At 46.0% G+C, this 24,492-nt stretch overlaps 1 protein-coding gene across 1 annotated transcript in view; it reads left to right on the top strand.

The window, feature by feature from the left end:
* The first annotated feature begins 10,950 nt into the window (after nt 1-10,950).
* The window catches only part of LOC147738150 (vomeronasal type-2 receptor 26-like), a 341,084-nt gene continuing 327,542 nt past the window's right edge, over nt 10,951-24,492 (top strand). The window contains exon 1 of the mRNA XM_086935886.1: nt 10,951-11,238. Coding sequence (XP_086792012.1) covers nt 11,158-11,238 — 81 coding nt within the window. The 5' untranslated portion in view covers nt 10,951-11,157. The remainder of the gene's footprint in view (nt 11,239-24,492) is intronic.

Below are 24,492 nucleotides of genomic sequence, written 5' to 3'. Positions count from 1 at the left end.
AACCCTGAAACCATCCTTGGAGCCCTGCTGGCGCTGCCGCGGCCCAACCTCGCTGAAACTATCTTTGGAGCCCTGCTGGCGCTGCCGCGGCCGCACCTCGCTGAAACCATCTTTGGAGCCCTACTGGGCTGCTGTGGCCCAATCTCGCTGAAACCATCCTTGGAGCCCTGCTGGTGCTGCCGTGGCCCAACCTCGCTGAAACCATCTTTGGAGCCCTGCTGGCGCTGCCGCGGCCCGACCTCGCTGAAACCATCTTTGGAGCCCTGCTGGCGCTGCTGCGGCCCAACCTCACTGAAACCATCTTTGGAGCCCTGCTGGCGCTGCGGCGGCCCAACCTCGCTGAAACCATCTTTGGAGCCCTGCTGGCGCTGCCGCAGCCCAACCTCACGGAAACCACCTTCGGAGCCCTGCTGGCGCTGCCGCGGCCCGACTCTGAGGAACCCCCCAGCTCAAGGATTGAGAGCTGAGCATAGGGTATCCCTGTACCAGGCTGGTACCGAGACTGTCCCGCTACCCCCTTCCCGCAGTTACTAAAGACCTAAAGGATCTCTCGATCCATTTGTACTGTATTGCTGAGATAACCTGCCTTGATCACTGATAAAGACGTTAAGACCTATTCTTGTGTGGTGTCCATCTGTAGGGGTGTGAGTGTTCGCCTGTACGATCCTAGGAGAGGAACCTCGCCAGGAGGCCTCTCGACCGCGCTCGGCCAGTTCTAGAAGGAGAGGTGGGTCTCTGCCTCCCCCCCTAAGATCCCGGCCCCTCTGACCCCCCGGTGTGAGGGTCCGGACATCAAGGGCCTCCAGACCTATATCTGGGGCAGCCCTGGAATGGGTCGGCAGTTGTATCCTGGATTCGAGAGACCCGAGACGAACTCACCTACTTTGAACCCTGAAACCATCCTTGGAGCCCTGCTGGCGCTGCCGCGGCCCAACCTCGCTGAAACTATCTTTGGAGCCCTGCTGGCGCTGCCGCGGCCCAACCTCGCTGAAACCATCTTTGGAGCCCTACTGGGCTGCTGTGGCCCAATCTCGCTGAAACCATCCTTGGAGCCCTGCTTGTGCTGCCGCGGCCCAACCTCGCTGAAACCATCTTTGGAGCCCTGCTGGCGCTGCCGCGGCCCGACCTCGCTGAAACCATCTTTGGAGCCCTGCTGGCGCTGCTGCGGCCCAACCTCACTGAAACCATCTTTTGAGCCCTGCTGGCGCTGCGGCGGCCCAACCTCGCTGAAACCATCTTTGGAGCCCTGCTGGCGCTGCCGCAGCCCAACCTCACGGAAACCACCTTCGGAGCCCTGCTGGCGCTGCCGCGGCCCGACTCTGAGGAACCCCCCAGCTCAAGGATTGAGAGCTGAGCATAGGGTATCCCTGTACCAGGCTGGTACCGAGACTGTCCCGCTACCCCCTTCCCGCAGTTACTAAAGACCTAAAGGATCTCTCGATCCATTTGTACTGTATTGCTGAGATAACCTGCCTTGATCACTGATAAAGACGTTAAGACCTATTCTTGTGTGGTGTCCATCTGTAGGGGTGTGAGTGTTCGCCTGTACGATCCTAGGAGAGGAACCTCGCCAGGAGGCCTCTCGACCGCGCTCGGCCAGTTCTAGAAGGAGAGGTGGGTCTCTGCCTCCCCACCTAAGATCGCCTTTCTAACAAATACATACTAACATACATAACAATAATACAAAATCAAAATTTTTAACATCTATATTTTTGCAAATGATATTAAACACTTTGATATTTCTCACATTGATATTACTTACCCAAAGTCGATATTCTTCACCATGATATTTTGTCTGTTGACATTCTTGAGTCATGATATTTTTGCAACGATATTCAGGAAAGTCGATATTTGTGATTTGATATTTAGTCTCTGCAACATCATAGATATGAATTCATTGTTTGCAGCACCGGAGCGTCACAAAAAGTGACGCTCCAGCAGAGTAAGGAGCTCTCACAGTAGCGAGGATGAGCAATCACAGACTTGTAAGTAGGGGGGTTGCTTGAGCACAGTACACAACAATCAAAAATCAACCAACAGATACAATAACTTGAATGTAAATCCCAGTGCTTTTTTAAAACTACATAAATGTAATGATCATGCTACACAGTGTTTCTTAGCACTTGCCTGAAGAAACTACACCCACCCTCTCCCTCTGCTACTGTCTCCCAAAACTCTGGGCCCACCACGCACAAGTCAGGAGTTAGCATGTATCTAGCTATGGAGCTGATTTTATTTGCCTCATTCATGCTCGGTCTTTCTTTGGTCCTAAGCACTTCTAAGGATGGATGACAAGATTAGTGTCCTCACTCACTCCCTTACATCCATGCTGGCCAAGCCACGTTTCTCATGGGGTTTGCTGTGAGCATACAAGTTTGATGTTTTGTGTCAGGGTTGTTGTGCTGAAGTAGATACAGATTTGGGCCCAGCAGTGGCATCTTCTTTAGATGCAGTGCTGCATTCGAGAGCAGATGCAGCCTGGCGGTCTGGCTCTGGTGGTCACAGAGGTCGTGGTACGCCTTAGACATCTGCTCTGGTACCATACTAGACTACATATTTGCTTTGGTACCATACTAGGCTCCACATCTGCTCTGGTACCATACTAGGCTCCACATTTGCTCCCGGACAATACTGGGCTCCACATCTGCTCTAGTACCATACTAGGCTCCACATTTGCTCCCGGACAATACTAGGCTCCACATCTGCACCTCCCTCACCACACTAAGCTCCACATTTCCTCCGGTACCATTCTTGGCTCCACATCTGCTACAGTACCATACTAGTCTCCACACCTTCTCCGATGCCATACTACACTCCAAGTCTACTCCGGTACAATACTAGGCTCCACATCTGCTCCAGTACCATACTAAGCTCCACATCTGCTCTGGTACCATACTTGGCTCCGCACCTTCTCCAGTACCATGCTAGGCTCCACATCTGCTCCGGTACAATGCTAGGCTTCACATCTGCTCCAGTATCATACTAGGCTCTACATCTGCTGCAGTACCATACTAGGCTCCACACCTTCTCCATTACCATACTAGGCTCCACATTTTCTCCAGTACAGTACTAGCCTCCACGTCTCCTCTGGTACACTACTAGGCTTCACATCTTCTCCAATACCATACTAGGCCCCACACCTTCTCTGGTAGCATGCTAGGCTCCACATCTGCTCAGGTACAATACTAGGCTCTACATCTGCTCCAGTACCATACTAGGCTCCACATCTGCTCCAGTATCATACTAGGCTCCACATCTACTCCGGTACATTACGAGGCTCCACAGCTGCTCCAGTAAATTCTAGGATCTGCATCTGCTCCAGTACCATGCTAGGTACCACATCTGTGGCTCCCTCACCAAACTAAGGGGCAAAATTAGGATGGCGTGAAGACCGCCAGCCATCCATACCTGAATGACCCCCGCCATATTAGCTTGGCTGGGCGGTCCATGGCAGATGGAAAGACAGTCCACCACTTTTCCGCTGGTCGACTCGTTGACCGGGCGGAAAAGGGGCATAATAAGGTGGCGGTGTCTGCAAGACACCGCCATCCATATTATGATGCAGGTGGCAATTGGCTTTTCCATGGCGGCAATGCAGTCTTTTGTGTTGGGGGCCTGTTGCAGGCCCCCGGGGTGTTTGGGGGTGTGGGGGGTACACTTGGGTACTCATGGTACCCCCCTACATTTGCATGCACAAGGTGGCAGGCAATGTGCGGTGCCTGTCACGTTGTGCTTGCAAATGCACAACATGCATTTGTTACATTGCGCGGGTGCTGCTTGCAGCACCGCCCACCGCAATGTCAAAAATGCAGGATGCTCCCGCCACTGTGGGACACTTTGGGATGTACCCGCTGTGGTGGGTCACCATCCCTGCGGGACTTGTGCTGCCTGCCCCCAGACCTCTAAATCTGTTTCTATTGACATTTGGTACTAGTAGAGCATGGGAGCAACGCAGGTTTGCTAATTGCAATAGTGAAAATGTTATATATTTGATTACCTGCCCGTGCCAATTACGCTATGTCGGCATGACGACTAGGCGTATAAAAGTGAGAATATCAGAGCATAAAAGTACTATACGTTGTCGGAGACACGCAACAAGACTAACAGCACATTTTTTAGGAAAAGGCCATGGTCCCAACGATTTTCAATGGACTGTCTTGGAACAACCAATGATACCAGAACATGTCGTTGATATATCGAATTACCTTTTCAAAAGGGAGCAAAAGTGGGTTTACAAATTGAACAGTGACAAAATGGGTTTAAACGAAGACATTCCATGGATGTCATTGTAAACATCTCTCCTGCAGATATAAGCCTTAACACATGTTCAAGTAAAGGTGTATGATAGACTAATTCAATGCAGATACAAGCAACTTCTTTTTAGTCTTTAACTTTATTCATACTTGACCTTTTTGGTGAACTACATTTCCCATAAACCCCTAGGTTTGTTATAGTATTGTGACAACTAAGACTGAACGTCATTTTTCTTGTCCACTCGAAAGATGTAACCGTTCTAAAACTATGATCGGTAAATACATCAGAGTACCTCCTAACTGAGTAGATAAATTAAGTCCCGAGTCTGCATAACTTAAATTGACAATTTTTATTGTGTTTGAACTCTCAATAGTGCTCTCGCTCTTGCAATACTTTGTCGAGTGACAATGATAATGAAGAAACTTGTGTAAGAATAACGATATTAATAATCGGCAGTCCAAAACAACATGAGAAAACTACAGTTCCCAAGTTGCCGACGGCTAATTGTAGTTTTGAAGTCACGTGTCTAGGAACGTCACGTGAGACGCAGCAAACAAAAATGGCGTTTGCACTACACACCGGCGCCCCCCCAGATTGCTTAGAGGGACGCTCAGTGTACCGACGGGAAGGTTAGTGCCTTGTAACAATTTTAACCGGCTGGTGCGTAATGTAGTCGGTCTCCGGCTGGGGACCTTGATGAACGCGTGCGAAAGATTTGCTCGTGTACTAATATGCGCAAAGAGAGAAAAAAACCTTTTCATTATACGAAGTAAGCGCAGATTTGTCGAGCAACACTTTAAATGATGTATGCATTAAAGACATCGATTCGTTTGTGCATTAATCTGTCTGTGCTTTGGCGGTCTTAATCTGACAGCTGTTTGAGCACATAGAGGAGGCGCAAGATTGTCGAACAATGCTTTAAGATAACTTGGCACTATGTACGTATCAATGAGATTAGTTTAATCTCTAATCTTGATAATGTACTTACATAAACCGATGATTAACCACTGCTCAGCATACTATTATTCGATGAACATGAGCTAATGTTCTGTCTATTCAATTATACCTGAAAGTACATAAACGTATCAAGACTGGATCTAGATTGCAGCGGATGTGTGGCTGTTTGGAGTAAGTTTAAGTGGTTTGTCTTGTTTTGTGTTTTCACTGGAGCGGTGCTCCTCATACCTGAGCAGCAGCCAGGTGGGGTGATGCATTTCCTCCTACCGATTAGGTAAAATGGCTAAAAGTCTAGATTTGAGATAATGGTGATTTTTTGACCATCTCTATAGATATGATGAGGTATTTACATCATATGGCTAAACTAGATGTTTATACCCATGTGCTAATTTTACTTTGTTTTCGTTTGTTGTGGTGCATTGTTTCCTTTTCTTTCTCTTTCACCATTAGTCACGGAGCAGAGGACTGAGCAACACCGAGAAAAGTATACAGGTGATATTTTTCCATTTTTGTGCAGTAGCCATTAACATCAAGGTCCTGAAGAAAGCAGTGACATATTTAGAGTCACATTTGCTGAAACATGTTGACCCTACTGACTTGCAGATATTATGTCAAATCTGCTTGTTTTCCTATATTTTAATATTGGGAGTATTGAGGGAACCTTATAAAATAATTCTCTTATCCACTCAACTACTAACTAATTTTATTATCTGCACTTTTTCATCACAAAATTTATTTTTGGCACTGTAATTCAGCTACCCGGATATACAACATTTTTCGGTCCAACCCTATGTACAACTCTTGATTTTCTTGAAGTTGTTTGTCTGTCAATATCACACTCATAGACAGACTGTACTTTCTCCTGGGTAAGGAGAGCCCAAATGATGTATAGCGGTACAAAAGGGGGTGGAGCGGTACAAAAGGGGGGGAGCATACCCTGCCACACCCATGGCGGCCAAAAGCGGTACAAAAGGGGGTGGTGATGGACGGAGCACCTGAATCAATCAAACACTCACACCAAGTCAAAAGATCTGGGTTTAATCCATCACCGTTCTTTAGCCCACTCTGCCACCCCAGTTCAGACATGGCTGTATGCAAATCAGTCTGACCCTGTGCCTCATGGGATCAGTCCAGCCCGAACTGCCAAGCCATGTCTTCCCTGGACCGGAAACAAGCTTCCGAGGACCGGTCTCTGGCATTCCAGCCGTCTTCAGCCCGGCTTGCTTGAATCCAGTGCAAAGTGAGCAAGGGACTCACGTCTGAGCATACCCTGCCACACCCATGGCGGACAAAAGCGGTACAAAAGGGGGTGGTGATGGACGGAGCACCTGAATCAATCAAACACTCACACCCAGTCAAAAGATCTGGGTTTAATCTATCACTGTTGTTTAGCCCACTCTGCCACCCCAGTTCAGACATGGCTATATGCAAATCAGTCTGACCCTGTGCCTCATGGGAACAGTCCAGCCCGAACTGCCAAGCCATGTCTTCCCTGGACCGGAAACAAGCTTCCGAGGACCGGTCTCTGGCATTCCAGCCGTCTTCAGCCCGGCTTGCTTGAATCCAGTGGCAAAGTGAGCAAGGGACTCACGTCTGAGCATACCCTGCAACACTTATGGTGGCCAAAAGCGGTACAAAAGGGGGTGGTGATGGACGAAGCACCTGAATCAATCACACACTCACACCTAGTCAAGTAATATTAGTCTTACTTTTGTCCATCTCACAGCACCTTTTCTGATGTTTACACAGTAGGATTGTAGCATTCTTTGACCCCCAGAATTTTTTTTCGTCTTTAGGGTGCATCCTAATGCCACTGGTGGGACCGCCGCAACTTCGGAAGTCGGTCCCTGACTCCCTTGCGAAAGTCCGCCCGCCATCGTAATAGCACCCTCAGTTCCACATCTTCTCCAGCACCATGCTAGGCTCCACATCTGCTCAAGGACCATACTAGGCTCCACATCTGCTCTGTTACAATGCTAGGCTCCACATCTGCCCCTCCCTGACTTAACTAAGTTACACATCTGCTTCAGTACCATACTAGGCTCCACAGCTGCTCCAGGGCAAAACTAGGCTCCAAAATGCTTTTTGGGATGTACAAAGCCCTAGTTGCTGTTCGGTCACTTGTTACCGAATCACAATTTGATTTTGCAATTTGGTATTTGGAAGTGGCGTGTTGATGGCGTCCCTTCCTTATAACAAATTGCAATGGTATGTAAGAATGTTTTGTGACCAAAATGCGGTCACAAAACATTTGCAATTTACCATCAATTTAAAGTTGGTAGTAACCCATTCGCAAATGGGTAGGGGTCCCAAAGGGGCCTCTCCCCCTTTGAAGATGGCTTGAAAAATATTTTTTAAGAGAAGGCAATGGTCCCATGGACTTAAAAATGAAACATTAAACTTTTTTTTTGTAATTGCAACCTGTTTCCCATAAAGGATAAGGGCTGTGTTAAAAAAACGCTTTATCAAAATCAATCACAGACATGGTGGTCATCTCTGTGATGGCATCAAAAAGGTAGTGGGTCAGAAATTGCAACCTATATTATTTATATTAATGACATAGGTCTGTTTGCGACCCACTCCAAATCACTCAATGTATTGAAACTCAAAAGAGTTTCATACATTAGGAATAGTGATTTCCTAACTGTGTCCCTGTATCCGAAATGTGCACCATTGTTGTCGCCTGAACTTTTGACATTGAACTGGTTGTGTGACCAAGTAAAAGCTATTGGTGCTTTGTGCTTCTTTGTGCTATTTTTACTTAAACCTTAAAAAAATGTCTAACTATGGTTCTATGTATTGGATTTTTCTCCTTTGATGTCATTTGATTTATTAAGAGTTCTATATTGGTTTGGGATTGTTCTTGTGGTGTGTTTTCGCTTTATTGCTGTTTGAGTTCTGCATAAGTACTTGCCTTTAAGGTAAGCCTGACTGCTTTTGTGCCAAGCCACCATAGGCTTTAGTACAGATTTATTTTGTGATTTTTGTGGCTCACCCTGATAAGGATTGTGTTTACTATTGAGTGTGGCTGTGACCCTCTAAACTAACACCGGATTTCTAAAAGTTTAAACATTTGGTATACTTTGAATGTAAGACTTCCACCTGTATTCCAAGGTAGAATACTTTTAAATCTGTTTCAATCACCTTCTTTCCCTCCCAGCACATTTCCATTGCCTTATCCTCCTTAATTTGCCTCAGCTTTGCAGCTCACTTTTCACTGCTCTTCCCAGGCCTGACTACTGACAGAGCTCATACCAATAACACCATAAACAAACAGAGAGGGTCTTTTGGCATAGCCCACTTTAGCTGTAGATTTGTTTTATTTAAACAAAATAGAATCCACTCAGAAGGTGGTAGTGATCCCTAAAGTGATGGGGAGCACACAGTGTTGTTTGAATACCCCTCACATACCAACAGGCCCCTTGGTGTCATGCTTCATCATCGGGGCCTTCGCATCCCTCTACCGGACGCGGCGTGCTGCGACTCACGAATACGTAGGAGCACTGATAGTGAACTATATGTGTTTGTTTGAGAGGGGGAGTGAGTGGTGAGGTGAGAAAGTGAAGGTTAAAAAATACCTGGCTCATAGGAAAATATATTTATTATGTCCTCAGCTGGTATTGTTAAAAAGGGGGTGCAAGACGAGGTTGTCAGTTATACGTATTAGGGTATACCAACTCCAAAAAGTGCGTCGACATGTTTTGGAGTACAGCGACTCCTTCTTCAGGACGAGGATATGCACGACTATCCTCACCTTACTCACATGGGATTGAATGTAAAAGTGCATTCTACAAAAAACACTAGGTGAAATGTACCTATAGGTGTTATCGTATGTATAAGTTCTGTTGCGCCCAATTGGCGTTGAAGATATTGAACTTATGGACCAAGGTTATCTGACCTCATGAGCCGTAGCATGGTATTGGGGGTTCCATCCTCACTGCTTAATATAGCAATGGTTACTGCACGACCTAGTAGACTGCTATCCCCTCAACGCGGCTCTGACGATGTAGATTTGTTTTAGTCATCGCTTGAAGAAAGGGTCACTCGGGTTTGCATCAGGCCAAAGAAGTATTTAGTAGAACAAAAGAAAGGTGTTGCATTTCAGTCTGACTATTGGCTAGTAGAGGCTAGTAGTGGCTTTTAGTCCACCTGCCTCACATTGCTTCACATTGCAGTTTGTGAGCTGCCAGGTTTGCCCTATCCATGCCCGACTAACTAATCCAATGCATGTTTCTCTTTACAGTCTGGGGCTTGTACTGCTTTTTTAATGGAACAGATGAGGGTACAAGTCCAGAATGCAACAGAAAATCTGTGATGTAGCAGCTAGGCGAGCATGGACCTGCGCAAACTTGGGCTGACCATCCACTTCAATAGAGGCACACTGGACTCAAAGAGATGCCATGCTCCTACTGATGCTGTAGCAACAAATGTGCAGCTACATATATTTTGCTCCCTGCTGTAATGTTTGTGGTGTTGAAGCTTAATGTGATTTATGACTTAAATATGTTCTTGTCCCTGGAAGTGCTACCACACCCCTGCTGATTCCTCGCCAAGGGTGACTTTGGTGTGCATGTACCTACTGAAATACATTGGGTGGGAAAAGATTTTGGAGCTAGGGTTTGTATATTTTTCAAGGAATATTGAACATTTAAGTCTCTGAATGACATTTATCTTGTTTTGAAAGTGAGAATGAGTCCAAGGAAGGTGACACCCTCTGATTTGAGAGATATGCTGTATCGTTTATACTATATGATGTTAAAGGTTGAAGGTGTATTAAGTCTCTGAATGACATTTATCTTGTTTTGAAAGTGAGAATGAGTCCAAGGAAGGTGACTCCCTCTGATTTGAGAGATATGCTGTATCGTTTATACTATATGATGTCAAAGGTTGAAGGTGTATCTTTTTTTATTCTTAGGCCATAATTTTCTATCCATCAAAACACAAATGTCCAGAATTAATATTGTTATTAATTACTCCTCTTACCTTTGCAGGCAGTTCTTCCAAGGCTCTGGAGTCTATCAGATTCATGCTGTGAACCCCAGCCAGCTCTATTTTGTTCTTGATATTGAAGATTTATATTTCTGTTTATGAATGCTTCCTGAAGCCTATATTAGCAATATTGATTAAGTGATGAAGAAGCCATATATCTCAGAATCATCAATGGTTGCCTCTCTGATTTGTTCAGATGAGGCATGCTGAGAGACACTCAGACTAGAAAGGGTACAGAATGAGGTGTGGCCAATAATGAGGCATGACACCCAGGGTGTGTGTGTTGATGAAGCATGAGATTTAGTGGGTGTTTGTGAGGCTACAGCTATCAATATTTGAATAATTCCTTAGTCCATCACATACTGGGAGACATACCATGAAACATTGAGGGACTTCATACCATGGTATTTCCATGGTGTGAGTCTCTTTGTAATTTGGTAAATTTTCACTCATAGTTTTTGCTGTCTAGCCAAGGAGGGTACAAATTAGTGACCACCCTTCTTTCCTCTCATTCCCCAGGACCTTCTTCCATGGTTGGATACCCAGGTGCGCTCACTTGATGGAAGTCTAATAGTAGTCTTCCTTATTCATACACGTTGCAGCACTGACAGGGGTCAGATGGATCACTATTTATGACTATTTATTGTTGTAACGTATACCTGTAGGATCTCAGTGGAGCAGGAAGCTCCTGGAAGCTATTTTATGGCATGATGACACACCTCACACTTATTTCCTTTTTGTTGCAGATACTCTGTCCATTATTTTCGACATTATTTTGCTTTCATATATGCCATTGAGGAGATCAACAAAAACCCTAAACTTTTACCCAACATTACGCTGGGATACAGGGTCTCTCGATCAATAGCCTTAGAGGGAGAATCGATAAAGAACACATGGGTTTTATTAACAGGGAACGATGCACTGGTTCCTAATTACAGATGTGAATCGAAAAATGTTATGGCTGCTGTTATTGGCGATTTGTCACCAGTTTCTACGATGGCTATCGCGACTCTAACTGGGCTCTACAGGTACCTGCAGGTAAGAGAAGTATTCTAATAAAAAATTAATGATGTCGCCGAATCATGTTCTGAGATAATTTAATATTTGAAGAGTTGTCAACATTTGTAAAATGTAGTCATCGTACTTGGAAGAGGCCCAAAATGTACAGGCATTGGCTTTTCAAATAAGTGTACTCACAACTTTTTAATTAAAGAAAAGGGAAAGGTGTGGAGGTGTCTACAGACTCATAGCAAAGAAATAGTCAATCCAGAAATGTTCTGAGCAATGAACCTCCCAAGATTGTGCATTCCATTTTACAAATTCAAACATTCAAACAAATGTGCTAGCTAAAGATTTATTGTCAATTATGTAAAAAATTTCAACTCCGTATAAAAGCAACAGAAGCCTTCTTCTGCCACTGATATCTTCTCATACCTATGAAAGCAAGTTCATGTTCTGTTCAGGATTCTAGTCACTAAGTGGTCTGTGACACATCGTCCTGCGTACTTCTAGGCCCACATCCATTTAACTCAAAGTAAGCTAGGTTTCAGTGGATCAGCCAACATTTGTAGCACCTTCTTTAGGGTATAACACAGCAATACTCTTCAATTCATGGCATATAGTGTAAGGGTTGCAAGGACTTACTATGAAGATACATCATATCACATGCAATTGAAAATATGAGAATCATCTTAGCCCCACAGGGTGACCAGTGAACTAAATGAGAAAAACATTTTTATCCCCCATACATCAGAAAACCCCAATTATGTGATGAAGATCCAATGACCAACAAATAGTTCATGGTGATTGGCCAGAAACTCTTAGTGAGTATTTATGTATTTAGAGTAAGGTGACACCATCTCTACAGCAAGGGTAAACCACACCGGTTCCTAATCAGAGTTCCATTGGCAACCTAAGGATACACAACTGCCTCAAAAACTATAGACACTTCAATGTGATTCCGGACCACATTAGTTAGTCGAAATATTGATTCTGTATTCTCATTTCAGGACACTATGATGCAATATTTTTACCTGTTGCTTGTTACTTACCACCCCGTCCAAAATATGGTACAGTGAGAATGTGGTAGTCATGTCACAAGACTGAAATGTGTTTTCGTGGTCACCATGGCATTCAATAGCATGGATGTCATAGTCACCACACAGTTTAGATGCATCATTGGCAACGTCATATGATTCAACACAAACATACATCATAGATAAGGCTCCCGGTTTCCAGTTCTTATGGATTTTTACAGATAATTACAGACAGCAAACAAAGTGCTTACTGTCTGTATTTATTTTAAAAAGTGGAAAAATTCAGAAAAGTGTGCTAATTGTGGGTGATTCTCCATGCTGTTTTGGTGATTTCTAGGTCAACAGCTGAGCAGGTAGGCAGCATGGGAAGTTAAAAATAGGTTGACATTTCCCTAAATGCAGGCATAATAATATATATTTGTATTTGTATTATAATGCTCAAATTTACCTGAAGGTGTAGTGGTTTATTATATTTGGCTGCTTCATTTGCTAAAAACCGACAAGCAGCAAAGTATGAGTGTATTGTTATCAGTTAAATAAATGTGGAAATGTACCATTTTATGACTCCATATATTCGCAAAACACAAAAGAAATATGGATAAATACCAATAAGATGAGTAAAAATAAATTTGGATAAATACAGACGGAAATGTAAAAAAAAAAAAAAATACCATAAAACCTGGAGCCCTAATCATAGATAACTCACAGAAGTCAAAGGCATCATCAGCATCACCTTATGACTTAGTGTATATATTGATGCCACGAGGGTTAGAATTGTGCCCATTATCCCCATATGACTCATTAGTGTGTACGTCATGTTGTATGTCACAGAACTCCGAGACTTCCTTGAAATTGCCATAGTACTCAACAGTGTATACGTCATGGTGTCATCATATGATTTAGACACGACTTAGGCGATAGGCCTTCACAGTGACACGTCATAGTCTAATTACGTGATTCAGACGCTTCTGTCTCTTAGTCCATAGGACTCTACAGTTTATAGGCCTTAGTCTCATCACGTTATACAGAAGCATCTTTGTCATTGAACTCAACAGAAAATGTGTCATAGTGATTTTTCTTTTGTTAAGCCATTTTTATTGAAGATTTAAAAGAAAAGAAAACTACAATAATGGTAAATATTAGAAACATATTAATAATAATTAAAATGATATAATTATAGAATTACTTCTAATTTAAGAAATGTAATAAATATTTAGCTACATAATTTAAATATATTTAATTTTTTATAGAAAAAAGAAAAAAGGAGAGAAATGAAAGAAAGAGAGATAGTAAAAGAAAAAGAAAAAAAGGAGAGAAAAAATAAAAAAGGAAGAAAAAGAAAAGGAAAAGAAGGATATAGAGAAGATAGGAAAGAAAAAGGGATATTTAAGGTAAAGGTGAGTGAGAAGAGAGATATGCAGTGAAAGGTAACCAATATAAGTCAGATTTTATTTTAAGCTGAACTGATAGTGAGGAAAATTGGCAATTCTATGTTCAGCACATGCCCCCTACCTTATAGTTTTTTAACAAATAGTGTAGCACAGATTTCATATAGCCAGTATTCGTACTAGTAGTAGTTGGAGTAAGTAATCATTTATTACTTAGTAAAAACCATAAGCTTCATAAAAAATACAAATCTAGGCATATAAATACATAAAATCTGGAGAAGAATAATCAGTCATATTCAATCAATGTGTACAAGTCCATTTTGGATAGTTCTAGTGTGCCAGCATGTGCGAAATAGTGCATTACATGCAACCATGCAGACCTTTAGTCTCATATAAATACATAAAATCTGGAGAAGAATAATCAGTCATATACAATCAATCTGTACAAGTGCATTTTCGATAGTTCTAGTGTGCCAACATGTGCGAAATAGTGCATAATGTGCAACCAAGCAGATCTTTTTTCTTACTTGGTTAGTGGCCAGAGGACACCAGGATTCCAGGAACCGACACTCAAAAGTTGCCCCGCAGTCTACTGGGCCTTGAAAAGCCAGGTCCTGCAGCCAACCCCACGTCACGCACAATGAAAGGCGGTGTGGGGTGGGCTGCCTACTGGTGGTAAGCTGAAGGGCAAAGCTGTAAATCAGGCCCTTTAGCCAACCACACACCTCGTACCACCAAGGCTGTGTGCCCCGTGAGGTTAGCTGCCTCCAAGTGGAAGCCTCTGGGGAGTTGGACGCAGGAGCTGGCTACAGGGCCTTGCTGCAAGCCAGGACCTCCAGCCAGCCCTGCACCACGCATGACCAAAAGCCATGCACAGCGTGAGGTTGGCTGCCTGTGGCCAACCCAGTGCCACACACGACCAAAGTCCATGCACAGCCTGGTGTTGGCTGCCAGTGGGAAGTTGGACGCAGGGCCTGGCTGGCTGCCTTGCATGATGAAAGGCGGTGCACAGCGTGGGGTTGGCTGCCTGTCACGGATTGACCAAAGGCTGTGCACGGCAGGGGGGGTTGGCTTTACGTATGGTAATAAAATATTACTTTTTGTTAAAAAAGCCCTAGATATTCAATGAAAAAACAATGGTTAAAGTAACTTTATAGTTAGGTGACATGTTCAGTAACAATGTAATGTTTCAAACTCTAGAATCCACAGAAAATTACCACTTATAGTTATAGTTAGCTCAAGTAACTATAAGTTGTGCTCTAAGGGATGTATAATTTGTGCTCTGCACATTCATTATATATAAACTTACCTGTGGTGTAATGCTATCTGAAAAGTAATAAATATATATATTTTTTAAATTATAAGAAAATATGACTTGTCTAGCCCACCACTTCTACTCATAGCTTGTCCAGAACGTCTGGCTCATGCTGGATGATGTCGGCACAGTTGTTTGTCACCTGCTGCTCGGTGTGGGAGACCCCAGTAAGACATGCAGCGCAGACCCTCTCCCAACCTCAGCCGACGCTCTACTAGCTCTTAGTCCTGGCCGAGCCTGCCACTTCCTACCAGCATGTGGGGGTGAAGAGCTACATCTAAAAAACCAGCGCCGCCACCTCACCTTGATAACAATATGGCGGGGCATCACCTCAATGCGCCCCGTCAACCACAGGCGTTGCGTGATGCGCCGCACTGCCTGCCTCAGCCATAGCTAGGACGGGGTGGATGGGATGGGTACAATTCAGAAAAACACATTAAGCAGGGAAATACATTAAAATAAACACACAGGTTAGTAGGAAACTAGTACAAGCATTTGCAATGCAATAGGTCTCGCATTTACATGAGTTTGAGCTATTGATATTGTAAATGACAATGCCTTTTATTTTTGTTTTAGTTTTTAAAACATAAATACAAGGTTAATTTATAAAAGTGTTATATTTATTGAACTTTGCAAAATCATATCTCCGAAAGTACTTACCTTAGAACTTTGTTCTTGGTCCTTCAAATTATATAAAAATCGATACACTTTTTTTACAAATTGGTCTTGGATTTATTCTTGAGTGTGTGTCTAATTTATTGCTTCTTTAAATACAACAAATGCTTAGCACTACTCTCTGATAAGCCTAACTGCTCGCCTGCACTACCACAAAAAGAGAGTTAATATTATCTACTTATATCTCTGTATACCCATTGGGGATTCCCTGGACTCTCTACATAGTGTACTTCATTTTATTAAACAGTACAGAGAGCCAAATCAAGATTAGTGTGACTCTTATTTTGAAAAGACAGTTGAGGCCAACCAGCTAAACAAGCCGACAGAAGCCCTTTCATCACCCTACTTATAGCTCACCAGATATTAAGGAGACAGGAACGCTCAATATTTAGGCCATTTCCATTACTCCTTCATTCCCTGTATATTAACTACTCTCTTGGTATTTTCACCATTTTGTTGAAAAATAAAGCATATTACTGAGTTCTACCTGCATCTGTTAAGTTGGACTTTGTGGTTTTTTTTATTTATGGGCCACATTAGAGTGCCGGACAATTGGTGGAAAAAGTAAGAGTTTGAAGAACAAATCACTGAAATGTACAAATTACTTTACTTTGAAGTTGGCTTTTGCTTGGTCTCCAGTCATATCGCAGACCGCAAGATGCTAAACTTTTAAACTTCTCTGCAGTTTAAAATATTCATCCATTCAATAGACCACAGCAAGTTATACCTATATCCTTGCTTAATGCACCCTTTCCAGAGAGTCAAATCCTCCTCAACTACTCAGCTATGCATAACTACAATGGGCCAGTACAACACTACTATACGCATGACTGAGGCTGACACAGTATAACATCTCATAAAGCTCACAAGGTGGGTTACGCTTGGATAGGCCACATGACTATGTTTTCAGTTGACTTTGCTGTCTTTTCGTAGTTTTTTATATATTTGCACTCACTTGAAGTGTTTTTTCCACTCATTTCAGTAGTTTCACATTATTTCCTAAGTTTATCAATGTGCATCTAAAGAAAAGTTAATGTACTTATTTTAATTAAACAGAGGAGTACTTATAAGCTACAGTGAATTGTGTGTACTCAACCAACGGTGACCCCTCTCCCACTGCTCCATACCAGTGTCCTAGTCCACCACATAAGATCAAGTCAGATGCTTGTCTCCAGCAAAACGCTTCATGGAAAGATTGGTAGTCTCCATCTTCTGCTAATGACTTTAACACCTTGGCTGCAGTGCGAATTCCGCCACGGTGCTGGACATTCCATTCTTGGGCAAGGTTCGGACAGCCCCTGGCCTTCGCGCGCACATGCCCACCGTGACTCATGACGGCCGGGGCCTCCATGAGCATGGAAGGCGTTAAACGTCACAGTTAGCAGTCTCTCTTTTCCACTCACAATTCAGAAAAGAAACGGCAGTTGCTTGCTACCTAACCTAAAGTGTTACCTCACTGATAGCAACCAATCAGTATGCTAAATCTGTGATTCTTGGATCCTTTATGCTTCAAATGTAGGGTGGCCTCATTTTCTAGCACACCTGTGCAGAGGTCCTACATAGAAACACATTTGTGCCCCAGAGCATATCAAAACTAGGATAATATAATCAATGCAATCACAAAAATGTTAAACCACTGGGGACTGAGCACTTAAAAAGTGAAACTGGTCCTTTTTGTAGGGTTATCCCCAAACTTTTACCTTCTCCCTCCCTTGATTTTACTGACCTATGGTTGTTGGCAATAGGACTCTGGGCACTTTACCACTGCTGATCAGTGCTAAAGTGCATATGCTCTCTGTATAAATTGTTATTATGATTGGTAATCCATGATTGGCATATTTGTTTTACCAGTAGGGCCCTAGTAAAGTGCACTGAGTGTGCCAGGGCTGGTGATTCAAATGCTACTAGTGGGCCTGCAGCACGTAATGTGCCACCCACATGAGTAGCCCTAAAATGATGTCTCAGGCCTGCCACCGCAGTGCCTGTGTGCAGTTTCTAACTGCCGTGCTGACCTGACCAGTGTCCACATTGGCCAAGCCTAACCTTTCCCTTTCTGTACACATTGGACACCCCTATGGAAGGCCCAAGGTACCCCCCCCCCCCCCCGGGCAGGGTGCAGTGTATGTGAAAGGTAGAGCTTGTACTTGTGTGGGTGGCATGCTCTGGTAGTGAATTACAGCCAATTTCGTATTTCCCTATTGAAAGGCTATCTTGCCCATAGGCTCTAATGGGGAATGCTGTTTATAATCTTTACCTTTACCTGCATATCTTCCCATAGGAGCAAGATAGAAAATTGAAGTCTGGTATCCCTGCACTCACAATTTAAAAACACATCTTTTAGAAAGGATGGTTTTTAAATCCTGTGTTTGAAAGCGGCACTTTTAGAAAGTGGCTGCTTTCTTGTCTGACCTTTTTGTGTGCCTTTGCCTGTTTGTGAATTGGCTGTCTGGTTTGTGAGTGGCAGGGGCTGGGATGGCTCCAAGAGGCTGGATGAGTCAGCACAGGGCTGAATAGCTCCATCTGCATCTTTAGTGGTGGGAGGGGATATCACTTGGGCCTGAATAGGGCTGTGCCTGCCTTCCACAATGCTGGCTCCACCTCCTTCTGGGCGGCTGACGACCCTGCCTCTCTCTCTCAAAGGAAAGGAGGAGACAAGTAAACAGAGTGCTCCAGGGCGGACCAGAACTGGTTTGGACTAGGCAAAGGCCTCTCTGCCTTCAGAGAATAAAGGAAAATGGGTATAAAAAGGGATATCCAAACCCCAGAACTTTAGATCATCCTGGAATCAAGATGGAACCTCTGCCAGGGAGAAAGCTGGAAGACTGAAGAAGAAGGTCTGACCTGATGTAAGGCTGACCTGCAGCTGCTTTGCTGCCAAGAAGAGGGGAAGGACTTTGCTCTTGCTGTGTACCCTTGCTTGAAGAGATCTCCAAGTGCCTGAGGAGAGCTGGCCTCCTGTTAAGAAGGCCCAGGAACAAAAGGACTTCACCCCCATCTTCCCCCCTGAACTCTGCTGTGTGAGTTATGACCTGCTTAGAGTGCTTGATACATTTGTGGGGCCTATGAAGGTTTTTTCCTGCTGTATGGGGAGCTGGACAAGAAGAAAAGAAGAAAATCTACAATTTGCATGCATCGCTTGCTTGCAGGGCACATTGTCGACAGTGCGCGAAGATTTCCGTCGCCGCAAAGATCGTCACAGTACTGTTGCAGCTGCAAAAACCGATGCATCATTCGCTTGCGGAGCGCATCGCCCCGGTGAGGAAAGATTCCTGTCACTGCGAGTATCGTCGCAGAGCCTGACGTCGCTGCGAGAAACCATCGCACCACTTGCTTGCGAACCGCATCACGTCGCTGCGAACATCGTTGCAGAGTCCAGCGCAAGCACATCGAGGGGCCGCAGCAGAAGAGGATCAACGCTGCACCGCACATCGCCACTGCACCGAAGATCATCGCCACCCCGAAGATCGTCGCATCATGCCCGTGCAAGACGCATCCTACGGAGAACCTGCACGTCAGAATCCACACAAGGTATTGCATCGCTACTCATACAGACCGGATTCATCGCAACACGCCAACTGCGTGCAGGGGGGTTGTCGCATTGCCTCCCCAGGGTCTCAGAAGTGACGCATCACTTGTTTTTCACCGCTGCAGTTGGCGCTTGGAACTTTTGTCGCATCTCCAGGTACTTTGGGCTAAAAGTGACGCAACTGTGGTTTATTTTAACGCAAACCCTTGAACTCTTTGAAAATCATATTCTTGAACTGTGTATGTTGGATTTTTGTCATTTTGGTCTTGTGTAGTTTAGATAAAGATACTTTAGTTTTCTAAACTGGTGTGGAGTGTTTTCACTGTGTACTGTGAGTGTTGGTACAAATACTTTAAACATTGCCTTTGATAAGCCTGTCTGCTCATGCCAAGCTACCAAAGGGGTGAGCAGGGATTATCTAAAGAGTGTATCCCCCTTGCCCTGACTAGAAGCAAGGGTCCCTATTTGGAAATTGGTACCTACCTCTGCCAACTAGAGACTCCCAGATCTAACAAAGGTCAACAAGAAAGATGCTTTCCTCACTATTTAGTTGAAGCAAGGTCTCATAAGCTTCTCGAAAATCTGGAGCACGAAGCCTCTTAATTAGTGGTAATAAAAAGCTAAACTTAGATAAAACTGAGGTCTTGCTTTTTGGGAATCATCCCACCTTCTGGAACTCTTCTTGGTGGTCATCCGATCTTGGATCCCTTCCTTCTCCTGCTCAAAAAGCAAGAAATTGGGAGGCATTTTTTACACCAAACTTTGCTTTCCACAGTGCTTTTCAGAGCACTTGCTTTTTCCTGCTCAGGATTTTAAAGAAGATCTTTCCGTTCATCCCTTTAGAACTTCAAAAGACAGTTATTGGGATGCTAGTTATCATAAGGAATGACTACTGCAATGCTTGGTATCTGGGCACCCATATGCATCTGATGAACAAACTTCAATCTCTGCAAAATGCAGCCGCCAGACTGCTTTTGAAAATTCCTAGGTTTGCTACCATTTCTCAGGCTTTGCAGGGTCTACAATGGCTTCCAGGTAGGAATTGGATCAAATTCAAAGTATTATGTCTGGTCCATAAGGCTCTTCACTGGACTTAACCATAATATTTTCAAAACCCTTTCTCCTGCCATTGTCTCCTCTGGGTTCTCTCTAGTTCAGCCTGAATGGTAATTGTCCCCAGTATAAACAAAGCAAGATGGGGTGGCATGAGTTTCTCCTTCTACGCTAGTAAACTTTGGAACTCTCTGCCTCTAACTTTGCGCTCCCAATCAAATCTGCTGCAATTTCGGAAACAGCTAAAAACCTGGCTTTTTGTTGAGTCACACGACCGTTGACCCTGCCACCAGGTTAGGTCGCCCCCACGCACTGCTGCCTTCCAGCCTGCCTCGCTGATTGCCGCTCCCTGCTGCTTCCTGCCCGGACGACCCAGCCGCCACTGAGCCGCCCAACTCAATACTCCTCTTCCCGCCGCTGCCTCCCTGCGACCCACCCCCCTCCAGCCCATTCGCCGCCCGCCACTCAGCTGCTCCTCCCTCCCGGCTCCTTACTTATAAAGACCTCAGAGCGACCACATCACGACCAACGCGGAAGACACCCTCACAGCCGCCGAACACCTGCACTTCCAGATACACACCGACCCCAGGACTACCCTCAGAGGCACCCTAATCTACAGACCCCCGGGACCACACACTCAATTCACCGAAGCCATCACAGACTTCGTAAGCCCGCACGCCCTCACCTCCACTGACTACATCCTCCTAGGGGACCTCAACTTCCACCTGGAGAACAACAACAACAGCAACACCACCACCCTGCTGGACAACCTTGCCAACCTCGGACTCAAGCAACGGGTGAACACCCCCACCCACTACGCCGGCCACACGCTTGACCCCGTCTTCTCCTCCAGCAAGCACATATCCTTCAGCCACTCCACCGGACTCCACTGGACAGACCACACTGACCACACTGCGTCCACTTCTCCTTCAGGAAAACCTCGACCCACCACCACCCGCAACAGGCCCCCCGCATAAGCTGGAGCAAGATCACCGGTGACCAGCTCACCACCTCCCTTAGCCGGAACCCTCCCCCCACCACGATGGACCCCAACGAAGCAGCCCGCAACCTCACAAAATGGCTCGCCACCTGCGCCGACGAACTCGCACCACTAAAGAAACCACCCAACAGACCCCACAGCAAGAAAGCCTTGTGGTTCACGGACGACCTCATAAACTCAATGCCGCTCCCTGGAGAGAACCTGGCGCCAGGACCACACGACAGAGAACATGACAACCCTCATGAGCTACACCCGCAAGCACCACCAACTTATCCGTACCACCAAGAGAACTCCTTACAAACAACGTCTGGACAACAACACCCACAACAGCAGGGAACTCTTCAACATTGTTAAAGAACTCTCCAACCCCAGCACCTGCAACAACGACATTACACCCTCGCAAGACCTCTGCGACTCACTCGCCTTATTCTTACACAGCAAGATCGCCGACATACACGACAGCTTCAGCGCACAGACAAACCACCCAACCACCGAACCAGTGCACCCAACCTCCACCCTGAGCACCTGGACCCCGGTCAGCACCGAAGACACCGCCCGCACTATGAGCACCATCAAATCCGGCTCCCCTACCGACCCATGCCCACACCACCTCTTCAACAAAGCCGACTCCATCATTGCACCCCAACTCCGGGACGTCATCCACAGCTCCTTCGCATCCACCACCTTCCAGAAGAGCTGGAAGCATACTGAGCTCACCGCCCTCCTGAAAAAACCCACTGCGGACCCCACGGACCTCAAGAACTTTCGACCCATCTCGCTCCTCCCTTTTCCTGCCAAAGTCATCGAGAAGACGGTCAACAAACAACTCTCCGCCTTCCTCGAGACAAGCGAAGCCCTCGACCCGTCGCAGTCCGGTTTCCGAGCAAAACACAGCACCGAGACCGCCCTCATCGCAGCTACCGACGACATCAGGTCTATGCTCGACAACGGGGAAACCACCGCACTCATCCTCCTGGATCTCTCAGCAGCCTTCGACACGGTATGCCACCACACCCTGATACAACGCCTCAGCGACAGAAGGGAATGAAGGACGTCGCGGAATGGATGAAGCTCAGCCGTCTGAAACTGAACTCAGACAAGACGGAAGTCCTCATCCTGGGACCATCCCCCTCTGCCTGGAACAACTCCTGGTGGCCACCTGACCTGGGCACCGCCCCCAAACCCACTGACAACGCACGCAACCTGGGCTTCATCCTGGACTCATCCCTCACGATGACCAAGCAGGTCAACGCTGTCTCCTCATCCTGCTTCAACACCCTACGCATGCTACGAAAAATCTTCCGATGGATCCCCACTGCAACCAGGAAGACGGTCACCCAGGCCCTTGTCACCATCCACCTAGACTACGGAAACACCCTCTATGCCGGAACCACAGCCAAGCTCCAGAAAAGACTACAATGCATACAGAACGCCTCGGTAAGACTCATCCTGGACATCCCCCACCACAGCCACATCTCTGCCCATCTGAAGGACCTGCACTGGCTCCCCATCAGCAAGAGAATCCCATTCCGACTCCTCACCCACACACACAAGGCTCTCCACGACGCAGGCCCCATGTACCTCAACAACCGCCTCGCATTCTACACACCGACCCGCCAACTCCGCTCCGCCAGCCTCGTCCTCGCCACCGTCCCACGTATTCGCAAAGCCACCGCCGGAGGAAGATCCTTCTCCTATCTGGCAGCCAAGACATGGAACTCACTCCCCACCCACCTCTGGCTGACCCAGGACCATCTTGCCTTCAAGAAACAACTCAAGACCTGGCTGTTCGAGCAGTTGCGACCCCCCCCCAGCGCCTTGAGACCCTAACGGGTGAGTAGCGCGCTCTACAAATTCCTTGATTGAATCTCATTGACCACCTCACCAGACGTCGCCCTCCTAACAGAAACATGGATGAATGCCTCATCAGCCCCAGACATCACCATTGCCATCCCTGAAGGATACAAGATTACCCGCAAGGACCGCGTCAAGCATACAGGAGGTGGCATCGCCATCGTCCACAAGAATTCCATTCACATCACAACCAGCTCAGATGACAACCTTGCCAGCGCCGAGCACCTTCACTTCCAGATCCACACCGACCCCAAAACCACACTCAGAGGCACCCTTCTCTACCGGCCCCCGGGCCCCCGGGCGCAATTCAATGACGATATCGCTGACTTCATCACCACACACGCCCTCCCCTCCGAGGACTACATCTTATTGGGAGACCTCAACTTTCACCTGGAAAAGAGCAATGACAACAGCACCACCACCCTTCTGGACAACCTCGCAAACCTTGGACTTAAACAACTTGTCACGTCCTCCACCTACATTGCAGGTCACACACTCGACCCCATCTTCACCTCCAGCAACTACGGCTCTTTCAGCCACACCACAGCTCTTCACTGGACGGACCACAGCTGCGTTCACTTTTTCTTCAATAAGCCCACAATTCACCACCACCCTCAACCCACCCTACGTAGAAATTGGAACAAAATCACCATCGACCAGATCTCTTCATCGCTCCTCCAAACCCCTCCTGTCCACTCCTCTAACCCCGACCAAGCTGCCATTAACCTCACCCAATGGCTATCCAAAAGCGCCAACATCCTAGCACCGTTGAAAAAACATCAAAACAAACTAAACAGCAAGAAGGCCTCCTGGTTCAACGATGATCTTAAGAAATCCAAGAAACTCTGCCGCTCCCTCGAGAAAGCATGGAAAAAAGACCCAAACTCCAACACCAGAGACGCCTTCAAAAACACCACCCGCATACACCACCAACTAATCCGGTCCGCCAAGAAAGCCGCCTTCAAAGATCGTCTAGATAACAACGCCCACAATAGCAAGGAGTTATTCAACATCGTCAAAGAATTTACCAACCCATCAGCAAACTCCAACAACATCACCCCCTCTCAAGCCCTCTGCCACTCCCTAGCCTCCTTCTTCCACAACAAAATTGCAGACATCCACAACAGCTTCGACAACCGACCCGAAGACCTACCCACCCATTCTTCTGCAGGACCTTCTCCCCCCTTGAACATCCTTAACATCTGGAACCCAATCTCCACTGAGGACACCATCCGTCTGATGAACTCCATCCACTCAGGATCCCCAACTGACCCATGCCCTCACCACATCTTCAACAAAGCAGACTCCATCATAGCACCACACCTCCGAGACGTCATCAACTGCTCCCTCAACTCCGCCACCTTTCCGGAAAGCTGGAAACACGCAGAACTCAGCGCCCTTCTGAAAAAACCCACAGCTGACCCTACCGAACTCAAAAACTACCG

Source organism: Lissotriton vulgaris, chromosome 1_1 (assembly GCF_964263255.1).
Source record: "Lissotriton vulgaris chromosome 1_1, aLisVul1.2, whole genome shotgun sequence".
NCBI classification, from domain to species: domain Eukaryota; kingdom Metazoa; phylum Chordata; class Amphibia; order Caudata; family Salamandridae; genus Lissotriton; species Lissotriton vulgaris.
Note: the sequence above shows the minus strand (reverse complement) of the source record. Positions and strands in the feature narration are given on the sequence as shown.